The sequence below is a fragment of the Cricetulus griseus genome, chromosome 8, assembly GCF_003668045.3.
Source record: "Cricetulus griseus strain 17A/GY chromosome 8, alternate assembly CriGri-PICRH-1.0, whole genome shotgun sequence".
Classification (NCBI taxonomy): domain Eukaryota; kingdom Metazoa; phylum Chordata; class Mammalia; order Rodentia; family Cricetidae; genus Cricetulus; species Cricetulus griseus.
In genome coordinates this window covers 94,956,773-94,981,798 of record NC_048601.1, presented here as the reverse complement: position 1 = coordinate 94,981,798, position 25,026 = coordinate 94,956,773, and the positions used below count along the sequence as shown (strand labels likewise).

The following is a 25,026-nucleotide window of genomic DNA, read 5'->3' as shown; positions in this document are numbered from 1 at the left end:
GGGAAACAAAGCCTGGCGGTTTCAAATTTAAGAACATCTAAGCCCACTCCTTGCTTAATTCTGCTATTGTTTCTTCTTTCCAAATTAGATATTCATCTTTGAGAACAACATCTACTACTGCGCACATGTTGGGAAGCAGGCAATCCGAGTGGTGTCTACAGGGAAGGAGGGTGTGGTCTACAACGGCCTCAGCGACTGGCTGTATGAAGGTAAGACCTGCAGGGTGAAGATGTGCCCACCCGAGGGCAGCTGCTGCAGTGGTGGATTCAGCTTCTGAACTAGCCTTCTTTGCTCTTCAAGTTTAGTTATAAATTAAACTTCCATTTCCTGAGGGCCATCGAGCTTCAGGGAACACCAAGTCAGCATTCATGGGTGGCAGGTGCAGGGTCTCACAGATGGCATTTATGGACACTTACAGGTGGCAGGGGTGGATACACTGCAGTGGCCAGGATAGGGGACTCACAAGTGAGGAAGGATTCACAGGTAGCAGGTGCAAGGGGCTTCAGTGAACCCATTGGTGCTCCTATGAAAAGAGAGGTACTTCATGGGGACATTGCCTGAGTGCTGCCAGTACAAATGTGTGCATCCCTCTACCCTACCCACTCCAAGAGTTAAGAAGCCTGTCTGTATCTGAGGGAGATTGGATGTCTTAGTCATCTTGGTGTGACCAAATACCTGACAAAGGCTACTTAAGGAGTAATTTGTGTTGGCTCCCAGTTTGAGGGATCAGTCTACCTCGGAGGGGTAAGCATGGTGACAAGGCCAAGAAGTGTCTGGTCACATTGCATCCACAATCAAGAAGCAGAAGGTGAAGAATGCTGGCACTCAGCTTTCTTTCTCCTTTTCATGCAGTCCAGGACCTCATCCCAGGGATGATGCCACCCATGTCTAGGGTGGGTCTTATCATCTTGATTAACCTGATTAGATGATCCCTCATAGGTATGGCGGAAGCCAGTCTCTTTGGTGATTATGAATTCTGTCAAGTAGACAATCAGTATTCACCATCAAAGCAAATTTCATACTTACCTACCCTCTCCATACTGGAGGTTGGTCTGGCTTAAGTTTACAAGGTCATGGGCAGTGGTGATGGTGCATGCCTTTAATCTCAGCACTTGGGAGGCAGAGTAAGGTGGATCTATGTGAGTTTGAGGCCAGCTTGATCTACATAGCCAGTTCCAGAACAGCCAGGGATACACAGAGAAACCCTGTCTCAAAAATTTTTTTAAAAAGCCACTTTACAAGGTCTTGTGCATGCCATCACAACTGCTGTGAGTGTGTGTGTATACATACATACATACATACATACATACATACATACATACATGTATGACTTCCCTACTGTATCTAGAAAACACTGTTTCCTTGTAGTCATCCACAGCCTCTGGCTCTTACATTCTTACTACTTCTTCCTCAATGATCTCTGAGCCTGTGGAGGAGCAGGAGGACAGGGAGATATTGTTTTCTTTAGAGCTAAACATTCTGCAGTCTTGAATTCTCTGTACCTTGACCAACTGTGAGTCTCAGAATTGTCATCTCCTGCAAATAGAAGCTTCTGTGGTGAGAGGGTTGGGAACTGTTTTAATCTATGAGTATAACGACAAGTCTTTGTGAGTTGGTGCATTATGTCCAGTTAGCAGAGAAATAGTAGTATGTTCTCTCCTTGAGCCTTCGATCTGTCTAGCCACAAGTCCAGGTATGGTGACAAGTATGGGACTTAAAATGATCAGAAAGCGGCTGGTGACGCTGTGACGTTTGCACCACTATTGCACCACTGGGAGTGTCTTGTCAGGCCAGTCACTGGTGTAGCTCACATAGTTCACTGCTGACGCTTCCTTTTCACCTCTGGTATCATGCATAGCGCTTTACAGCACTCTGAAAACTGGCCAGTGAGGATGAAGTTTCCAAGTCAGCTTATTTGTCCGTGTTCAAGAATGTGGTGTCTTCAGCAGCAGAATCTTAGCTTCAAGTTCTAGAGGGTAACTGGGAGCAATGGCAATAACATGTAATGTTTGGTGCTCTTTGGGACCTCACTGCCCAAAAGATATAGCCTATTCCTACGGTAACTACATTTTGATTCTTTTTATGTATGTGTATAGATGTATTTTAGAAAACTTCTACAGTTATAGGTTTCCATATATATTTTTTTTTGGAAAGTCTTTGGTGTTATTTATCCCTCCAAATTTCCTCCTTCTACCCTGCCCCAATACTTTACTTAACCCTTCTTCTGTTCCAAAACTCCTAGTTTAATCCTTTATATTACTGCGTTCTACCTCTCCTCCTTTGAAGTCCTCCCCATGACTCCTTACTAATTTCCTGACCTCTATGAGCATTCCAAATGAATCACACATCTAAGGAGTCAACAGTAATATCCACATATAAGAAAAAAGCCATGTTTGTCTTTCTAGATCTGATTATTGTTTCCAGATCCATCTATTTGCCTATATATGTCATAATTTCTTTTTGCTTAATAGCTTGGAAATATTCTGTTGTGTAATGTATGTACCACATTTTTATTACCAGTTCATCAGCTGCTGGATACCTAGGCAGTTTCTATTACCTGGATATTGCAAACAGAGCATCAATGAGCATGGATGAGCAGGTACCTCTATAGTAGAGCACAGAGTCCTTTGGGTATGTGCCCAAAAGTGGTATAGCTGGATCATGTGCAGATCTATTTCCAGCTTCTTTGGGAACCCCTACAGTGATTTTCATCATGGCTGTACCAGTTTGCACTCCCACCACCAGTGAATAAACATTCCCCTTACCCTAGAACATGTCAGCATTTGTCAATGTCAGCTTATTGGATGCTAATTACACCTGTGAGGATTCCATCTAGGAACTCCTGTACCTCCTGATACCATCACTTGGGAGTATCAGGCTGCCACATATGAATCTGAGGACATGTGCAGCCTATGGCACTTCTCAGCACTATGCCACAGATAGGGCACGTGAGGTCAATGGGACATGTGGTCACTCAAGTCCAGGGTCAGCTGCTGCTTTAGAAATATAGATGTAGAAAGATGCTACTCACAACTCTATCCCTAGACAAAGAAACAGCTTAAATGCATCTTGCCTCCTAGCCTAAGACCACATGGTCCTATATGGTGATCTACCCACAGCTGGCTTGGGAAGCATCAGGGATGCTCTAGCTTCACGGGGGCTAATCCCGGTTCCCCCTGGAGCTATGCATTTCTTAGGCCTGGACTTATGCCTTATGGGAGCATGTGATATGGAGCGGTGTTATACTTCTCATCACAGCACACTGAAGTCTCAAGCTCCAACAGATTGCTAGCCCAGCCAGATGCGCCACACTCCCCAAGCAGAATGTGGTACACTTCTGTCGTGTGCCAGAGTTCCCTGAGCCCCTTTCTGGTCAGTGCCCCTCTCCCCACAACACTCTCTTGAGGAGATCCCAGCAGTTCTTGTTTCTGTCTGACAGAGAAGCTGAAACTTCAACATGCAGGCAAGGTGGGCTCTCCAGACAGTCTCCTTAGGGCCCCAGTGCTACTCAGTGTTCAGATCACTCTTGAAAACCCAGTTTTCAGGTTGCTCTCTGGGACCCAGGGCAATCAACTCTGAGACTTAGTTTCACATGACACCCTAGGCCATTCCTGAGTGAAGTTGATGCTGGGCTGGCCCATGTCCAGGCTTGCTCTGTACAGAAACGGCTCTAAGAACATCAACCCAAGCTCTCACCTGCTCCATCCAGATTAATCTGGAGAGGCTATATTTCTGCACTGGGTGCAGGCTCATGTATGCGCAGTAATCCACAAGAGAGATCATCTCACATACCATATAAAAGCATCAAGAGAGGACCCTAAAGTCCTGTGCCCCAGGAGAAAACCAAAAAGCCTTTGTCTGAGAAACAATCAGAAAACCAAGCCCTGTTGCAACTGCTGTATGAGTGACTTTAGCAGGCACGTCCAGCCTACGATGACAGTCAAGAAAGCAGCCCCAGATCATAAATTTACTTAAAACATCATGACATATTTTTAAAATGTCTTTGGTTATTTGACTATGGAGATATTGAATGTGGTAAATGGGTGTGCATGCCTACCTCTTACCTATACATGACGCCTTCAAAATCTAGATTGGGCCTGCTATCTATCTTTTTTGGTGTGATTAGTGGCAAGGCTGTGGGATCACAGGGCCACATGTGAGGTCCATCATGACCTTGTAAAACTCCTTCACCTCTAAGAACTCAACACACTCAAATGATACATTGGAGAGACCCAATGTAAATCTTGACCTTAGCACACCTTGGCAAATGGCAGGCATTAGAGGGTCTTTATTTATAATTTAAAAAAAAAAAACCCTGTTACACTAACAATGGCTGTATTAATTATTGTTTAACTTAGTCACTCACATTTTTTACAAATTATATTATCTGTTCTAGTGTCATTCGTTACTGTGATTGAACACTCTGACCCAAAGAAACTTAGGGTTTGTTGCTCAAAGGTCACAGCCCATTGCTGAGGAAAGTTAAGGCAAGAACTCGAGCAGAAACTTGAAGCAGAATCAATGGAGGAATACTGCTTGCTGGCTCACTTGCTGCCTTGTGGTAGCTTTCTTATGTGCCCCAGGACCACCAACCTAAGGAATGGTGCCTCCCTCAATGGGCTGGGCACTTGTGCACAAATTAACAATCAAGATAACCCTCACAGACATGCCCACAGCCCAATCTGATATAGGCGAGTCTTGGTTGATGGTTGAGGCTTCCCTCTCAGATGACTCTAACTTGTGTCAAGTGGACAATTAAAGCGAACTAGGACAATATATTTTTAAAAGTTAGGGAGAGAAAGAGAGAGACAGAAGCATCTAGGCAGGATTTCCCAGGTGGCCAGTCTGCCACAGTTTAGGAACTGTCTGTCTTGAACTTCATAGGAGGCCAGTGCAAGCTAAGCTCCTTGAGGGTCCTGCAGAGAAGGGCTTTGGGTCTTGCTGCAGGAGCCTTGGCTCACTCTGTAACTAATCTCCTTAATAACATCCATAGCCAGGAGGTCTGAAACATCTTTCTCGGTATCTTAAAATAAAAAATTCATTGCTTTGCCATTCAAGTTAAGCTTAGCCTTAGCAAATCCATTGAAAAGATTCTTTATTTTCTTCAAGGCATTTACAGGAAATCACATAGATATGTTAACAGAGTCTCAAATATTTCAAATCAATCTCTCAGTGATGGGGCAGCTTAATCTGCTTACCCTTGTTCCCTGGATGCTGATGCTCAGACTTCTGAAACTGTGAACCTGGGAGCCCTGGGGGATACTGTGTCCTTTTTTAATATCAGGAGAATAAGCTTAGAAGATTGTGTTGGCCTAATCAGTGACTTAACTGTTTTATTTCCAGGCTCTTACTTCAGAGCGGGCTGGGGGTAGATGGTAGTGATCATCCTCCCAACATTTGCAGAGGGCCCCACTTGCCTGGAAGGGTGCGTTCTGAGAAGCAGCTAAGGCACAGTAAGTGAGGAGCCTCCTGCAGTCTGCAGTTATTGGCAGCAAGGCACCACATTGATTTTTGTTTCCCAAAAAGAGCCTCAGACATATTGAACACTTCAGATTGCTGGAGACAGAGGGGGAGGAGTAGGAAGCATGGAGGCTGCTGGGAATCTCCATCCTTTGAGCAGAAAGATCTCCTGCCAGTAGCCTACCAGCCAAAACCCAAGCTCAAGGTTGGCTGTGTACCCTACGCCATCTTCTGGGTGACTTTCCAGGGCTTATAGGAACCAGAGACTAGTTTTGATAAGCAAAACATGCTTCTTTTTTGTCCTGTGAGGAGATGCCATGTAACATTGTGGAATCATAGTTTAGTAGGAAGAAAAAGACAGCTTGATCGTATTGGCAGTTTTCAGTTTTACTGAACTTGATTCTCCATAAGCTAAAATTAAGGTGTTACTAGAATGTTCTGGAGACCATGAAGGGCTGCTTCATGAGGAGTCTGTGCTTTGAGCAAGACTTGGTAATTCATAATGCTCCCACTGTGGGAATGTTTGAGCAGAGGCTTGTAATTATCCAAATTTTTACAAAGGTTCTTTGTTGCCATGGTTACAGAACTGGTTGCTACTCTTTATTTGCAAAATACTGTCAGCTCATTTTCATCCTTATCAAGTACATAGGCTAGTGAGGACAAACACAGAATTGTTGCTGGTAGTTTTGTAACAACAAGAATTTAAGTCCCTAAATGTTCCTATTAAGTGATAAACCAACCATCCATTCCTCTCCTGCTCAACAGTGGTGTACAGGATCCAAGCCTAGCATGGGTGCTCAAAGACGTGCCTCCCTCATACAATGGTCATGTCTGGTGATTGTCAGATGCCCTAGGGCCACCTGAGAATGACCTCTCTTTCCTTGTATATAGGACTACAAACTCTCATCCCCATTCATCTGAAAGGATGGGGAGGGGCCAAGGGGCCATGAACTTAAGAAGCTAGTCACAGAACACAGCCTGAAGCCATAAGAAGGCTGAGGTAACCAGGACCTGAGAAAGTGGGCTGGAAGATATTTACTTAGAGGTTTTTTTGTTTTGTTTTTTTTTTTAAGTCAGGTTTGGTGTGGATAACATTCCATGACTGACCTTTAACCTTACTATTCCAGGGGGGTAAGGTGCTTGGAATATGGGGGCAGATCAAAATAAACTGTCAGAGCAATGTTTTCTGGGTGGGTGTGGCAGGGGCATGCTCACTATGGCTCTTGAGTAGCTGTGCCTGGTGCCAGCACCCCAACACAGCCTGAAGACCATCCCATCAGGTGGTTCCTGACTAGCTGAGACAAGATGAAAGGAATGTTGGAGCAGTGTGTGCTCTGTTGTGTCTTCTCTAGGAAGCAATGTAGAGAGAGGGAGCATATGTGGCTATGTGGCCATAGGGGTCCTCTTCCCCACCTGTAGTCGCTACAGACAGGCTGAAGTTAGTTTTGAACTCTCTCCCCAATGTGAACCTGTCCAGCTAGACTATTTCCTAGTCACTGACAGCTGCTGTCTTTTAGAGCCCCACGTTCCTTGTGATCAGTTGCAAAACTTCACTATTTCCAAAGCTTTTTTGGAAGTTCTAGCAGGAAAATGCAGCTACTCATATACCCTTGACCTAAGCCCAGTCCTCCTCTATTCAGGGAAGGTCTTCCTCTTCAGCTGGGTGCACAGCTTCAGGACGGTCGCACATGGAGCGGTGAGGAAGGAAGGGGACACCATCCTAGCCAGCCAGAGGAGCCGAATCAACCCTGGCGATCAGTTGGGGTGACAGGTGTGGAAGCCAAATCACCCTCACATCGGAAATTCACTATTTTGAATGCCATATTGGCTCAACCTATGATGTCTAGAAGAGGCTGTAGAAGGAAAATTAATGGTGGAAATATCTAGGTAATCAGCACTCACCAAGTTTTCTGCCCGCTGAGGTGCTGTACAGCAAAGCGAAGGAGAAGTGTATTAGCCATGCTTTAAGCAAGAGGCTTAGTGCAGCTAGGATCCAATGTAACTGCAAGACTGGTTTCACTGCTGAGCTCCAGTCTCCAATTCCATAGTGTCACTGGCCTCAGCTCCGGCAGCATGGAGACTGTATCTTGTGGAGGTACAGGGGAGCCATTCAGTAGAGACTCATTCTTCAGTGACAAGGAATGGGGTGAGATGCTGGGTCTCTGCTCCTCTGCCTTCTCTGAGCCAGTGCCAGCGGGATTCACATTGGTTTTACACAGGTCAGCCTGAGAGCAATGGGCACAGACAGGGAGCCAAAATCAGAACACAGCATAAAATGTGGCAGCCATGTCCAGAGCCAGGACAACCAGGGTCCTCCTTGCCAGTGTTCAGCTGTCCTGTGCCGATGCCCCCTCTCTGGTCCCATGTCCTGTCAACCCGTCCTCCACATCACCTGTCTCCTTGCCTTTCCATCCTGTCACTTCCACAACTCCAAAATTGAAATGCAGGTGTCTCTTCAGTGACAGCAACTCATTTTCTTACCCATCACTCTCTTCGCTGAGATCACAGGACACCGCTCCCTCCTGCTGTGGGGATACAGTGCTCTCATCTCATGCAAGTTTTCTCTGAAGGATATCTCATGACTAATGATTCTGTAGTCAAAGAATTACAGTGCAAGGGAGCTAAAGTGGAGTTTAGAACATCTGCCCCGGGGAAGCCAGCTGTTTCTGTGAGCGGACAGATAATAAATTGCTTGAGTTTGGCAGGTGATGACTTGTCAGTGCTCAATTCTCTTTTCACTGTGAACAAGCAGCCATCGACTCCAAGAAAACAAATGATGTGGCTGTGTGCCAGAAAAAAATCTTTATTTATGGACAATGAAATTTGCTTCCATGTAATTCTCCCACATTATTAAATCATCATCCTGTTGTTCATCTATTAAAAAACATAAAACCAACACTGGGGAGTTAGTTCACTTGGGGAAGGCTGGGAGGACCGGTGTAAGTGCCAGGCAAGCATGGAGGCTGTCTGTGACCCCAGCACTTTACAAGTAGAAATGGGGTGGGGGTTGGGGTCCTGTGAGCAAACTTGCTGGCCAGAGGCTGAGTCAGAGGGTTCCAGTCCACAGAAATTCCTGTCTCAACATGTAAGGGGAGAACAGTCAAGAAAGGCAACAGATGTTAACCTCAACCTCCACACACACGTGTGCACCCGTGAACACACACCTCTCATGTGTACCTACCCACATATGTGCACACCATGTATACACAGACACACACACATATATACATGTGCATGCATACATGCACACACACACACACACACACACACACACACACACACACACACACGCACACACACACCAATTCTTAGCTCATGAATCATACAGAAAGAGGCAAAAAAAAAAAAAAAGTTTGGCCAAAAAGCCATGGCGGGAGCTGGAAATCTAGTTGGAAGTTTCCTATGAAGCTCAGAGTTGAAAGACTGTGATACCTTGTAACTGAGCATTCTTTCCGCTGACTTCTAGAACAAGTACAAGCAGAGCCAGGCTAGGGTGGGGACATGTTTGGCAGAACTAATATAGCAAGCGAGATCAGATCACGCACACCTTTGAAGTTTGACAAAGTTCAGGAGCTGGAGAGGTGGTTCAGGGCTAAGAGCTCTGACTGCGCTATCGTGAGAATGAAGTTCAGATCCCAACACCCATGTCAGTGATTCATAAACACCTATAACTACAGCTCCAAGGGTTCCACTGCCATCTTCTGGCCTAAACTCATTCTCTCTCTCTCTCTCTCTCTTTCTCTCTCTCTCTCTCTCTCTCTCTCTCTCTCTCACTGAGGGGTATGAGGATAAAAATTTTAATCTTAAAAAACAGAGGGCATGTGTCATCCTTTATCACTCAAGCCCTCCAGATCAGGATGGCACTAAGGTCAAGCAGGGTCCCAGGCTTCTGTTCCACTCCCTTCACAGGTGGCACTGTGGAAAAGGAATGTTCTGGGGAGATTCAGGCTGGATGGTGGATGCTAGGGCTGAAAATGGCAAGACACTTCTGCTCATATCTCACAGTCTACGTGTGCCATATGCCCCGCAGGGTGCCAGCTGTTGCTCAGAAAAGGGGATAAACAAGCTTGAGAAGCCACCCTGCATCACTTCCCTTGTGCCTCCCTGAACAAGATACCTGAAAGAGGCAGTAAGAGGGCAAAGGGTGCTTTGCATATGTGGCTGTTCACATCATGGCAGACCAGGAAGCAGAAAGAACAGACTGGGACCGAAGACAGGTCTTCTACCAGCCAGGCCCCACCTCTCAAAGGATGCACTGCCTTCAAAGTAGGGACAGACCATTCCAAATAAGAACATATAGGAGACATTTTACAATCAAACCTTAAGATTCCTCCCCAGCCCTCATAGGTTCATTCCAGCTCATAATACTAAATGCAGCCAATCCAACTTCAAGATCCCCAAGGCTTAACAGTCCCAACACTGTTGAAAAGCCTAAAGTCTCTATTAGTACTCGAAACAGTCTCTAGGCTGTGAGCTGTACAAGGTTGAAAATTATCATTGCAAAAGAATTGTGAAGATAGAAAAGAAAGACTGGGCCAAGCCCTGGAAGCACTCTCTTTCCAGATGAGTCTTTCATCTTTGTGCTCTGGAACCATTAGTGAGTGTGGCCTTGATCTCAACATCCTTTTCTATAATCCCAGCACAAATGGTGTGACTCTTTGTAATGTCTTCGTTAAGGTTACTGTTGCTGCGATAAAACATCATGACCAAAAGCAACTTACACATCCATGTGACAGTCTGTCATCAAAAGCAATGAGGACAGGAACTCAAGCAAGACAGAAGCTGGAGGCATGAGCCTTTGCAGAGACCATGGAGGGGTGATGCTTACTGGCTTGTTCCCTGTGGCTTTCTCAGCCTGCTTTCTTATAAAACATCAGGACCACCAGCCCAGGGATGGCTCCCCCCACAATGGGTTGGGCCCTCCCCCATCAATCACTAAGAAAACGTCCTATAGGCTCGCCTACAGCCCAATCATATGGAGGCATTTTCTCAACTGAGGCTCCCTCTTCTCTGGTGACTCTAGCTTGTGGCAAGTTGACATAAAACTAGCCAGCACAAACAAGTATAGCTATTTTGCCTATGCTTGATGCTTGCTTTGTCTACATTAAACACACTCTTTTCCTGGTTCATTCTCAAACCCTTCTACTGCATGTTTTGTTGGAATTATCGCTATACATCTTGCTAAACGCAGCAGTCATAACCTACCAGATAGGCTACCTTGAAATTTCCTCTGAAAATTTAATTTCCCTGTGACTTTTAAACTCAGCCTTACAAGGGAGGGCATGGGGGATGGGAACATGAGGGCTCCAGATGGCTGAGTTGGGGGAGGGACGGAGAGGGAGAGCAATGAAAGAGGTTATCTTGATAAAGGGATCCTTTGGGGGTAAGGGATAAGCCAGGTGCTAGGGAAATTCCCAGGAATCCATAAGGATGACCCCAGCTAAGACTCCTACCAATAGTGGAGAGGGTGTCTGAACTGGCTTTCCCCTCTAATTAGATTAGTGCTTGCCCTAATTGGCATCATAGAACCTACATCCAGTAACTAATAGAAGCAGATGCAGTGACCCACAGACAAGCACTGGGCTGAGCTCCTGGAGCTTGGTTGAAGAGAGGGAGGAGGGATCATATGAGCAAAGGGAGTCAAGAGCATGATGGGGAAACCACAGAGACGGCTGACCCGAACTGACGGCAGCCCTGCTGCCCTGCATGGGACAAAAATAAGCCCTCACAATGTTGGTGACAGTTGTGAGACTGGTCTGTTAGGAGGGCCCCTGGCAATTGAACCAGGACTTATCCTGGATACATGAACTGGCTTTTTGGAGCCCATTCCCTCTGTGGGATACCTTGCTCAGCCTTGATGCAGTGGGAGGGGCTAGGTCCTGCCTCAACTTGGTATACCCGACTTTGTTGACTCCCCAAGGGAGGCCTTACCCCTCTCTGAGGAGTGGATGGAGAATGTGTTGAGGGGAGGTGGGGCAGGAGGGAGAGGGAGGGGGGAACTGGGGCTAGTATGTAAAATGAAAAAGAATTTTAAATAAAAAAGAACAGATAGTAGATAGATAGATAGATAATAAATAAATAAATAAATAAATAAATAAATAAATAAATAAATAAATCCAACCTTACTCAAGTTTCAGGATACAATCAGGCATAGCCAGATCCTTTGCCATCATGCAATAAAAATGGCCTCTCACCTGGGTCCCCAATAAGCCCTGTTTCCATCTGAAGCTTCTCCATCAGTCTTTCCATCAGACACTGGTCTTCTGAACACCCTGTGCAATCAGTTACCTGCCAGACTCTGCCTCCAGGGTTCCAGGGCCTCTCTAGACTGCATCTGCACACTTTTCCAAGCTCCTCCCAAAAGTCAGTTCCAACAGCAGAAGAACCACACTGTGACACTGTGACACTGTGACACTGTGATATTTAGTCAGGGCAGCAGCCCTACTGCCTTGGTGTCGTATTTTCTGTGTCAGCTGCTTTTGCATTGCTGTGACCATACACCTAACAGGAGCTCTTTGGGGAAGCAAATTTTATTTGACTTATGGTTTCCAAGCAATTTGAAGCCATCATAGTGAGGAAGGCGTGGCTGGAAGTGCCAGCAGTCAGAGCATTCAGCCTGTGTCCACTGCTTCACCCGGCAACAGAGGGAGCTATCGCAGAACCAGGATGTGGTGATAGCCTTCAAAGGCCCCTCCCTATTAATCTACCACCTCCATGCAGGCCCTACTAAGGGGCTGTCTTTAAGACCGAGCCACAAGATGGGAGCCAAGTGTTCAAACCATGAACCAGTCGGGGTGTTTCCAATCAAATGACAACATTCACTGAAGAATCCGCTATGGCCAGTGTTCTTGGAAACAATGGACATCCAATCTAGTGACCCAAGCAGAAGATGGAGTTTCTGGAGAGAAGTCACAGAATCTCAAAATCAGTGGGACAATTAGAGAGAGCCAGGCTCAGAGTGCAGTGTCTGCAGGAATCCAGGGACTGTCTTGCTGGGATCCTGTTCTGAGGGTGAGGAAAATGGGCACCTGGTAAGAGGCCTGCATTGCCTTCCCAGGTCACCAGGGTGTAGTGTTCTGAAGTTGGAGATGACTCATCCCCTACTGGGCCACCTGGCCACCCAGAACAATTGCAGAAAGACATTCCTGATGCTGGGGGAGGGGTGGTAGGGCTTATAGTATCTTGTGGCAAAATCACTTTCTGTTTCATGCTTCAGGGATAATAGCCAGGGGGCAAGCCAGATCTTCAGCTTTCATTAACTCTTTGGTGAGGAGGTGTATAAATACCCCCTCACACCTTGTGTGAGCTTCTTCCTTGGCAACTGTTAAACAGTGGGTGTGACCCAGCAAGCATTCTCCTGACTGCCAGAAAGAAACATAGGTACCATCCCAAGAGACAAGCAGGACATTGCCTCAGCAACTGCTGTGTGGTGCAAAATTCGGAAACTACAAACCTCTGCTTCTGAAAATCAAGGCTGCATCTACATTTAATGCAAGCAGATACAGACTTTGGGCATTTTAGAAAGATTACTGATCATTTTAACTTAACATAAATAGATGGCTTGTTTGAATTCCTGAAAGAAGAGAAATCTGAGGGTACACAGGATGAAGTCTCCTTGAGGCTTGAGAAACCTTACTGACAATTAATTAGTCAACCTCAAGAGCATTGGGTAAATGACATGTGTTCAATGTTTATAGTTTTAAGGCTTTCAAATTAAGCATTGGTTGCAGGAATAAAACAGATACATCTGCACCTTGGGGTAGCATGATGAAATTTAAAATCTACAGTAGGTACAACTGATACGTGGAGGCTCATAAGCTGGACTCTAGCTTTAATTATTCTGTTCACTGTTTCTTTGCCTCTTTAGGCTTTTGTTTCTTGTTCTCATTATAGAAGCTTCACTGTAGTGGACTCTATAACTCTAAACTCCCATTTCTCATGTTTTCCTCGTATAGTAGTGCCAAGGACACATGGTGTAATAATAGAGGTCTATGCTCATGCCTCTTGGTTTTAGAAAGAAGTGTCCAGCCATCTCTAGTTCTCCTGAGCATCTCTGGAGGCACTGGAGGCAGAAGTGAACTCTGACACAATAAACCTGGGCCATGCACAAGTTACATGACTCTCCTAAGAGGTGCTGAGAAGCTAGGTGTGGAATTCTGCCTCCCTAGGTCCTACAGGATTGCCTGCTCGACTGCCCCCACAGGAAGTACCTGCCCTCTCTTTCTAAAGAAATAAATACATCTGGCAGTCAGTTTATTAAAGGAAAAACAGATAGCTCTGTGGGTACCAAGACTTAAAGATGTTGGAACTTTAAATAGATGTTACCAGAGGACATTTCTGGGAGGTGTTGCTCCATGAAGGACTGTGCCACCACCCTGAATGGAGTCCTAGCACCATGCCTCCACTCACTGGGACTCTGTCTCTATGATCTACTCAGAACCACACTTTCAAATCCTTCTCTAGAACATAGGGCATCCATTAAAAGCGACACCCTGTCCACCACTGTGTTCCCCAGACCAGGAAGGGGTGAGAAATTCAGGTAACAATATGCATCCCTGGAGATGCCCTCATTCTGAACTGTTTCAAGTCTCTGACAGGCTTCTAGCCTCTGTTTAGCCAGTGGGGCTCAGCAACATGGATACTTGGTGAACAGTGAGAAGGAAGGAAGGAAAAGAGAATTAAGGACCCCTCCCTCAGTGACAGTAGGCAGTTAGCCCGACTAGGAAGCAAAGAGAAACCGCATATATTAACTTCTGCCTGTCACCCAGATGTAATCCAGGCATTTGTCATCGCCAGAGCTACAGCTGTTGGCTGCAGTTCCTACCATGGGAAACAGTGGTTCTACAGCACCTGCACCTGTAGTTATGAAGTTTATATAGCAAGATGGCATTTTGCCACCTCCTAACTGCATTGTATACATCCACAACACATAGACATCTTGCGGAAAATGGTGTATTCTGACTTGAGACTGTAGAATGAAAATTAGAAAACCAGGCAACCATCAATCCATTAATCAAGAAGTAGTCTGCCAAGAGATTTTTAAATTGCTCCATAGTTTCTTTGGTCGATGTGTGGTCAGGACATGTTTTCCAGACTCTTCCTGTATCTGTCTTTTATTACAGCTTCAGATCTGGGACCCTGGGGAGTGTGACCCAACACAAGTTTCTCCTCATATAGAGACTTAAAAGGGGAAGAGTTGACTTTTTAAAAAAGTGGTTGTCCAGAAACAGCTGACCTGAACAAGGGTTGCTGTTGGATCCCAGATTGATAGCTGGGAAACCAGACCCCCTGAATGAGGAGGTCAGTCTGGATGTCTGGACAATCTATGGGGCCAGTGGTAATGGAACAGTATTTACCCCTAGTGCGTGATGGACTTTAGGAGCCCTCTCCACACAGAGGGATACTCTCTCAGCCTAGACACACTGGGGAGGGTCTAGGCCCTGCTCCAAATGATATAACAGACTTGAGGATCCCCCATGGAGGGCCTCCCTCCCTGAGGAGCAGAAAGGGGTTGGGATGGGGTGGGGGGTCACTGGGGGACAGGGGAGGAGGGGATGGAGACGGAACTGAGATTGACATGTAAAAGAAGCTTGTATCTAATTTTAAAAAGTGGTTGTCCCCATGTCACCCCATCTTAGGAACTTTTAAACTGTGTTAAGCAAGGTTTGTTTCCTCCAAGAGGGCCACTGGGTGTCCCAGCTCTGTTCACATAGTTAGAGATTCTCACGAGTTCTCTCCAGGCCTGGGAATTTGGGAGCTCTGGAGAAGGTACTGGGAGCTTAGAGACACAGGGCAACCCTAAGGCTTGATCTCTGCTCCAACAAAGTATTCAACATGCCAGAGCCCCTCACACTACAGCCAAGATGAGCTTTTCTTTGACAGAGATGAGTGGGATGGGGTGCAGTTGCCAGCTGCAGCTGGCAGTACCCCAGAGCAGCCCCCAGCACCCTGCTGCTGTCAGGCGGAAACTGAGAGCCTACTGAGGGCTCTAGTTCTGTGACTTCTCCTGATTCTTGCCAACTTGACTCCAGGGTACCAAATCCCTCCCAGAGATTTCCACACCTTCTCTGGTTCATGGAAGTGTGAAGCTGAGTGTGGGAAACACACCATGAGGGACAAACAGAACCAAGGGGGAATTGGAGAGCATGTAATAGGACCTTTCAGTCTGCTGGACCCAGCCACTTGGTCACAAGCTTCCATGTTGCCTCTGCTTCCCATAGTAACAGCTGTCTGTATGCACTGTGACCCCAGCAGACATGAAGGGAGGGTGTGAGAAATTCAGTGGATCCAGTGCCTGCTTTAAAGAGACCTTGTCAGGCCTAATATGAGGGTGCCAGTGTCACTCTTGCTTTTGGCATCACTGGAATGTCACGTTTCTTCCCAGTGTAGGAGGATGACAGAGACCCTGTTTTGTGGTACAGTGTAGTCAGGAGGGTGGCTCTTCAGTGAGCCGTCCACAGGTCTCTGATTCTCCCTGGTGATCCACAGACATCTGAAAATTTGAAACTGGTGATTTAGCACAGTTAGAAAGTGCTAGTAGGTTCGATTCACAGCACTACACAAAACCAGGTATCATGCTGTAATCCCAGCACTTGGGAGGTGAAGGCAAGAGGATCAGAGCTCAAAGTCATTCTCTGCTGCATAGTAAGTTGGAGGCTATCCTGGGCTACATGAGGTCCTATGTCAAACAAGCAAGAGGATACAGGCCAAGCCATGGACTTTAGCCCTGTAGACACTGCTCCCAGAAAATTCTCACTAAAAATATCTCCAATCACAGATTGTCTATTGACACTTCCCCACACTTTGACAGTGCCTTAAAAGAAAAAGAGGCTGCAAATTAAGGCACTCATCAATGTCCTTGGATTTGTTGCACAGCATGGCTAGCCTGGAAGGTGAAAATTCTGTAAGAAAACCAAAACCTCAGCGAAGGAATGAAAGATAGAGATGCTGCCGCCTGGTGGTTGCCTTAGGCGTGCTCAGAACAGACTGCAGCTCTCAGGGAGTTGATTTGTGAAAATTTGCGGATCTCTGATGATAATGAGCCTTGCTAGCACTGTGTAATATGCAAATAGCACAGTGCTGATTAGCATGAGCGGCTTCAAGCCTTGCAAGGTAAAAGCTGCATTCGCCTTCTGGCTCGATGTTCTCTGATTTCTTTTTTAACCCCCCATTAAATTCTGCTCCCGGCACCTTGGATAACGTAGTTAGTGGCAGGAGAAGGCAGCAGATGCAAGCAAGAATAAATAAGATTTTCCATATTTAGAAGGAGGCCATTTATTTCCAAGTACAGATCTATCAGGCGTGTTATTTATGTACCTTGCAATTTTTCTTGGACCCAGATTTCGAAGGATGCTTTGGTGGAGGCAGGGCTGTACAGGCCGTCATGGCAACAGTTGAGTCCTTGGAGCAGTTCTTGTAGGATGAGCCTAATTCCTTCTCACTGGCTCTATTCTGTTTGGGTCTGTCTCTTGTCTCATTAAACGATGACAATCTACAATGCTGAAACTAGTCAGGCAGATGGCTCTCCTGCGTTGAGCTACACAACAGTGTGGAATATAACAGGTTAGCAGGGGAATAACATTCTTACTTGTGCAAAAGCAGGAAGCAAGAGATAAACCAAGCCCTTCCCATCCCTGCCCTGTGATTAGGGGTGACTGGCTCAGACTCCTAACTAGCAGTCTCCATCATCACTGTGCCATGGGGAAATGGGTTCCACATGGGACTCTGGGTCAGGACTTCACATATCCCAGATACTAAGCAAGCTTCTCTGAGTCCGTCCCCAGGTCACACAAAGGGTTCTAATAGTATTGCCACATGCCTGTGTCTTATAAATGCTCACTAACTACTATAGTAGGAAAACGTGCACTTGGTTTGATGACACCACCCTTCCCATCTCATTAGATTGCAATGAGGTTCAGAGGACACAGCCATGCAGTGTTTGATGCAGACTGGGGATAGATGGGTTTGTGCAGCATTTAAGCAGAGAAAGAAGGATGCTCAGGCAAAAAGTCAGCTAAGCATATGTAAGAGTGTGCAAAGGTAGCTAGAGAATGGTCTAGAGTTTTAGTATTTGAAGTGGCAGAGTGGGGCATGACTAAGCCTTGGTAGGATTTGGGACTCTCCATGAAGTCCCCAGTGTACCCTCCAGTCTGTTGATGAGAACATTAAAGCCCTCCCTTGCAAGAAGGGCAACTCCAGGTTGGGACTGGGACACAGCCCTGACACAGCGCCTCCTATGCTGACTTTCTCCATAGATTAGGGAGCTGGGGGCTTAGTGGCAAAGCCCCTCCACTGTGAGAGCTCCTCCCTTCCACACCACACCCCAAGCTTGACTGTTCCATTCTGCCTCAGACGTCCCTGGTAGAGGTAACATGCCGTAAGCTCTCCTCAAGCTTCTAGAAGTTTCTCCTGGGATGATTTGTTCATGCAGTAATTCTGGCAGCCAAAGTTACTTCTGTCTCTATGACTGGATTACAATTAGCCAGAAAATGCTGGGGGCAAACACTTCACAGTCTGGTTCAGGTTTTAGGCTCCTCAGTGCTATTTAGAGTTAAGCAAAGGAGAGTTCACTCTGTTGCTTCCACTAGAAAAATAAGTTGACATTCTCTGCCAACCATCACAAAACAAACAGGAGGATTATTCAAAGAGCCAGCTAAACACCTGATCCTCTGAAACACAATGCGATATTCTGTCCTTACCTTGGAAATGACTCCACAGGAAGGAGGAAAATTCAGACCTGGGCAGCCATCTCTAAAAAGTAGATGCAACAGTTGGCCTTTCCAGAAGTTCCCAGCTCAACCATGTCCCCTTCTGCTTCTTCCCCCAGATGCTAAAATTCTAGAACCTTCTCTGGCTTCTAACAAAGCACAGTGGAGAAATGGACTTTCTGCTTAGACAGGTCAGACGGGGCAGGAGTGTGACTGTGCTCTGGATAGCTTGTATGGAACTCAGGTCAGGGTGCTGCAGTTTTAAAGTAATGATGAATGGGTATTGTATGGAACCACGGTCTGAGAATGTCACATCATGTAATAAATAAATAAAGATATGCCTATGGCCCTGCCACTGTTTGCTTCACCCTCAGAGAGGACACTGAATGTGCCTGTGACCCTGATCCACTGTCCATCTCACCCTCAGAGGGGACAGTGTGCTATGCCTGTGACACTGACAGACTGTCCACTTCACCCTTAGGGAGGTCACTGGGTGTGCCCATGACCCTGATCCACTGTCACCCCATGCCTAGAGAGGTCACTGATTTACCACCAGCATTATATTAGCATTAGGCTCATATAGTTGCTTTTCTCAAATGGTAAAGACAGCCACTGTTGTCATTGTCAAATGAATACTTGAGTTGATAAGGACTTTGTCACCTCCTGTTTAGTGTTCCCATCATGAGTACAGCTTGGACTTGAGAATAGGTTATCCAGCCTAGGGACACAGTCTTGGCTTTGAGTAGGATAATTCTGATGTGCCCATTTGGAACCGTAACTTCATCCTCTTCAGGGTAACACATTGTCCACCATGTGACCCCAGGAAATAGAGAGGAGGGCAGGGGATGAGGACTGAACAGTTGAGAAGGACTGAGCTGAGCCCAGGCTGTGCTTTCCTCTCCTGTATTCTATTCAGATTCTACATCCTGTGTCTGTGGATGACACTCGTGCTACTGCTATGTGACAGGAATAGGTCCCATTCACTTGGAGTCCACACACCAGCCTGAGGACAAAGGGTAGACTCTTGTTCTTTCACCATTGGAACCAGAAGTAAGTCATGAGCCAGTTTTGCAGGGCACAGGAACCACCCAAGAGCCATTCACAATTTATGGCTAATTAACCTTCTCTTTAATAAACCTTGCAACCTAATTTCCTGTCTGGTACATATTGTGTTTTCACTGATATTAGGAAATAATTATATAGAACATCCTGGTCTGATTAGGGCAAATGCTGCTGAATTTGGGTCTTTGAAAATAGGTTCTAGATGATCCTTTCTTCAGTTCTTCATAAGAGCAAATCATTCTCAATTGTATATAATGTTTTGTTAATTCTTTGAGAATTTCATACGATGTATTCCGACCATATTCACCACCACTCAAATCCACTCAGATCCACCCAACCCCCCACTTAAAGCCATAGAGTAGTTTGTGTTGGCCAGCCACTTTGGGGTATGGGCCTGCCCTGGAGTGTGGTTGACCTACCAGGGGTCACACCATTAAAGAAAACTGGCTCTCCCAAGCAGCTATCAAACAGCAATGTCTCCTTGATGAGGGGCAGGACTTTGTCCCTACTAACACCCTCCCTTCTGGGATTTTGTCTGGCTTGAGTTTACACGTTTTGTGTGTGCCATCACAGCATTGTGAGATCATGCATGCAGCTGCTCTGCTGTGTCCAGAAAGCTGTATCCTTGAAGCTGTCCACTGCCCCTGGCTCTTACAATCCTTCTGCCCACTCTCCTTCAAAGCCTTGGGGGAAGGGGTATGGTATAGACATCATGTTTAGGACTGAGCCAAACCATGAAGAAATATTACCTATAATTGAAGGCAATCATTTCGCCTTGTATCAAATATGTCTTTCATAAGAGGATGGAAATTAAAGCCTGGCCTTGTAAAAAATCCTTGGTAAATTCAAACCGTGGCTGGTAGCTGGGTTCCTAGAATTAAAGTTCTCATCTGAAAGTCTGTCTCTTTTAACTTTCTGAAACATATTAACAGAGCGATCAGCTTTGGAAAAACACCAGGAAGAAAATTATAACTGTAGGGAAAGGGAAACTCATTACAGAGTTGATAATCCATTTTACCTGAGATGCTAAACCAATCACTGGCTACATTACTACATTCGCATCAAAGCTAAAGTGTTATGTGGAACGCTCTGCTTGAAACTGGACATATTTCAGGAGTAGTTTACACAAGCCTTCATCCATCCTGGGCACAGATGCCAGCCACCTCCAGGCTGCCTGAGTGCCTGGCCTGGCCTTGAACTTCCAGAGGCCACACAGGCATGGGATCTGAATGCACAGGTGGGTGCTGGTGTGGTGAAGACGGGGGAGAAAAGGAGGTGGAAGGGGCCCAAGGTTAAGGAGCCCCACTGACCCTATGATTTCCCACCTTGGGCCCCATGAGCCACAGGCTGTTATTGAGACTTTCTCCCTTCAGTCTCTGGAGGGCTGAGACTAACAGTACCCACTGCCATGACTGCTCTTTTGGGGAGGGCTCTTTTATCCCAGAAGCTGGGCCAGTCTGTGTTTCCCAGGAGCTCAGTGCTGCTGCGTCTTACAGGAATTCAGTAAAAGAGCTACACACACACACGCACACACACACACAGTGTTTAGCCTATGATTTTCTATAAGGAAGAAAAGAAAACAAAGATGCCCAGAATTAGGCTTCTTTCTGCCTGAGGCTAGGAGAAGGGTGTACTGAGGTTTGGAGGCTGGGGGTGTTGGAAGAAAATAGCCTGCACTTTCTTCAGTTTCTACCTTGTGCCAGTGCTGCCTCCCTGGGTGCACTGGCCCCGCTGAGGAGGAGCTGCTTCCCCCAGAAGATAATGTGGTGAGCACTTGAGCTGCAATGGCTTGCTTGGATTGTGCTATTGCAGATGAGATACATTTTTTGTTTTGTTTTGTTTTGTTGTTTTTTCGACACAAGGTTTCTCTGTGTAGCTTTAGAGCCTGTCCTGGCACTCTCCCTGTAGACCAGGCTGGTTTCAAACTCAGATCTGCCTGTCTCTGCCTCCTGAGTACCAAGATTAAAGGTGTGTGCCACCACTGCCCAACAAGGGAATGTGTATTTATACATGACATAAAAATGGCCAGCACTAGGGCCAGATGGATCAGCAGGTAAAGGCACTTGCCACCAAACCTGATTGAGTTCAGTCACTCGTGTGATGGGAGGAGAAGACCAACTCCTCTAAGTTGTCATCTGATTCCAACACACTTTCTGGGACATGTACCCCACACAAATTCATGCAGAATACACACTCAAATATATAAGTAAATACAATAAAAATTATTTTTAGAAAATAAGTAATGGGAGTCAGCTATGGCCCTGGTGAGATGAGTGAAAGTCTGCCGGTTTCTTCCTAGGAGTGTGAGCCTTTGGCAGTTTCCTCTTTCCAGTTTTGTGGGCCGGGTGCGCTGCTTCCCTCTCCACCGGAACTGGCAGGCCCCCCATGGCGATCCTCTCTCGGTTCATCTCTTCACATGTTTGATTATCACTTGATTTGATTATCCCCCCGTGAGGACCCTCTTGTGGTTTAACGGCTCCTTCACATCCGCTCTCAACATCCATGTGTCAGAGAGGATGATGAGAAGCACGGCACTGCTTTCTAATATGAGCCTCAAGCAAGCACAGAGCCTCTTCATGAAGCAACTTGTCCCTCTCACCAGCACAGAGTGGTGACAAGAGGCAACAGGGTCGGCCACAGACCTGCAGCCAGAAGGCCAAAGGCTGCCTTGCCCCCTGGCCTCCCTCCCTGACCTGAGTCTTTCAGCCCCAGCCCCAAGCAGGCCCCAGTTTCCCTCTTCTAAGTTCAGCTGGGGCCTCCACAATACACGTGACCTTGGACTGAAACCTACACTCTCGTCTCTCAGAGAACAACTAGAACCAATCAGTGAACACTGTACTTGCGCCCTGACTGTAGGACTGCAAAACAATGGCTCTGGTCTCTAACTCACTGTGTCTCCAAAGAATGCCCTTGAACTCCCAATCCTCCTGCCTCCACCTCCCTCCTGGCTCGTAAAATCATTCTCAGTGTGTCCGTCCATCGTGTGTTCTCCGTCACGATCTGTGTTAGCTTGTCACCAAGTGAATGAATGGCCTGATGCCAAATGAATGAGTGAATGAAAGCTTTACTATCTGTAGGAGTCAATGGTGGCGTGAAAAAAGAAAAGGGAAATATGCATGGCACTCTGTTATTCATTTGATTAGAGGTCCATGAATCGAAGGCTTCGGGGCAATGGCTTCAAACCCCATCAAGTGCTCACTAAATAAAGATGAAGAAGGAAGAGTCAAAGTAAGCCCTAACATGGAGGGAAACACAGAAACAGGAGCATGGCCTCCTGGCTTAGGCATTTCCTTTGCTTCATATTTTCTACACAAAGCATTTGTCACTCAAGTTTCTCTCAGTGAACCTGAATATGATGACCTTGGACATTGACATCTTTGAATTGGGCTGAGCCTGGCAGAGCTGGCCTCTCCTCTCTTCTGTGCTCACAGGGTCTACGAAAGGTTGGGGTACACCCTGTCTGTGATACTGGTTGGCTGACCCCCAACTATTCAGAAACAGCTCTGCTGCTGAGGGAGGGACCGTGAGTGTGCAGGCCTACCTTCTAGTCAGAGAGAAAGCACAGGCGAGAGTTAGGAGCAAATAGATCTCTTCTGTTCCTAGTGAACCGGGAACAGACCCTGGACTCTTGGCCTCACTTTGCCTTGCCCAGAAAATAAGAACTGTGGGGCATGGAGAGGCCATCTATGGGACACATTAAGGGTCCCTGTGGGACACTAGCTAGGATTGTATCCAGGAAGTCTCCAAACTTCCCTGTTTCCCTTTCCATCTCTCTGAGCCACCCTCAGACTCCTCTCCAGCTGGACTTGAATGGTGGATCTGTGGGCCAGGGACCCCTGTACCCAGCCACCAAGGGACATCCTTTACATCTCTCCCTCAGCCCATAGGTTTGGGTCCTAGTATCACTTACTCCTATCAGAGCTGGGTGTTGTCCCCAAACAGCTGTCCACCAGGTCTGAACAATTGGTCTTCTATGTCACTTAGCAGTGAGCTCCCTTTTCAGAGAGCTGGCCAGATGGAGAAGAGCACACACACTGACTAGGATCAGATCCCCTGTGGACCTTTTCGGGATGCTAGCAGGCAGCCTTGACTTCCATTTGGAAATAGCAGTAACTGTCCAGTTCTGGACAGTACCTGCTGGAAAGCAAGCTGTCCAGTGAAAAGCCTGATCCCCAGATGTTTCCCATCTTAGGGGCATCTGAGGTCCAAACCACAGTGTCATACCAACTCCAACCAGCAGGAATCAGGAAAGAAACGCAATGATTGTCACACCCTGTCCCCTGTGCAGGGCCAAGACTCAGAGTATGCCACACCTGGCGTTCAGGGGATGGTGAATTTTTTTTCTCTCCATATTACTATAATTTACGGATTATTTGTCCGGAAGCAGAGCCGGTGGTGGGAGTCTGTTTCCAGGCTCCACCACTCTGCCTTCCTTATTTCCTTTGGGTTTCTGTTTGCCTCCAGGTCTACTGTGGTCTGCTCTGATGGCTCCCATGTCACTTGAAATGGCAGCTCCCATGTTTATTATTAACTTCTAAACTGTCTCTGCCATATGGCACAGGGCTTTGTGCAGGTGGCATGCTCAGGCTTTGGCCAATAACATTAACACGGTCTTTCAGATGCATCTTCCAACATCTGTTGTCACTGCGTGTTCTTCCTGTCTGTCACCTCTCCACTCCTCAGGACATACTGGATTAAATTCCACCCTCTCCAGGAAAACCTCAACCTAGTTTACATGTAATGACCACTGTGTATCAACCCTGTTTGAAAGTTAGGTCACGCTCAGGTAGGGTTAGAGCTTCAACATTTCTTTTAGGGACACAATACTACCTGTGATGCTGCCTTGGGGTAACCTGTTATTTTTCCATTTAAGGAGGATTTTTCCCCCAAACTGGGAAACATACTTCATGTATGATGCCATGGCTGTATGTACCCTGACCCAATGCCAGTGCCCACTTGATCAGCCTCCATACAGTCATGTTCTGTTTTGTGATCTTTCTGATTTACAGGTAAAAACTGTACATGTGTATGTATATGTACATTCTGTAGAACTACTAAATCCATCTAATTAGCAAATGTGTGACATCATGTGTGTCCTATGGGAGAATACCTCAGATCTCCTTCCAATAGTTTTCATGCGAGTGATGTATTAGTGACTCCAGTCATCCCAGTAGACAATAAAGGCTTTTAATCGACCTACAGACTCAGGCCCTTTGACCCACATGCCCCTAAAGAAAAAAGCACCATGACCAAAAGCAACTTGGAGAAATTGGAGAAAATGGGGTTTAGTTCACCTCACAGCTTACGATGCTTCATGAAAGGAAGTCAGGACAGGAAACTGGAGGCAGGAACTAAAGCAGAGACCACAGAACTCTGATTACTGGCTTGTTCCCTGTGACTTACTTGCTCAGCCTGCTTTTTTATGTACCCCAAACCACCTGCTAAAGATGACACCATCCACAATGAGCTGGGCCTTCCACGAGAATCATTAATCAGGAAAATGCACTACAGATGTGCCTACCTGCCATCTGACGGTCTTTCTTTCCAGACAGCTCTTATTAATGTCAAGAAGAAAAAACAAAAAGACACTGCCGGTCACTGCCTTCTCTGTTTCTATTACTGTATCTTTTTTAGATCCCACATGCATTTGAGAGTGTGTGCAATTTCTAGTTTGTCTTCCTGTGTCCAACTTACAACACTCAGCCTTGTATTCCCTACGTTCACTCTTACGGCAATGTCAAGATTTCTTTCTTTCTGTCAGTCATTCAGACCCAGAATATACATCAAAACTGCCTGT

General features: G+C 46.4%; 1 protein-coding gene across 1 annotated transcript in view; it reads left to right on the top strand.

Annotated features, from left to right (window-relative positions):
- Dpp6 (dipeptidyl peptidase like 6) overlaps positions 1 to 25,026 on the top strand; it is a 652,844-nt gene that overhangs the window by 533,698 nt on the left and 94,120 nt on the right. Inside the window, exon 8 of the mRNA XM_035448706.1 lies at positions 89 to 209. Within this exon, the coding sequence (XP_035304597.1) occupies positions 89 to 209 (121 nt within the window). The remainder of the gene's footprint in view (positions 1 to 88; positions 210 to 25,026) is intronic.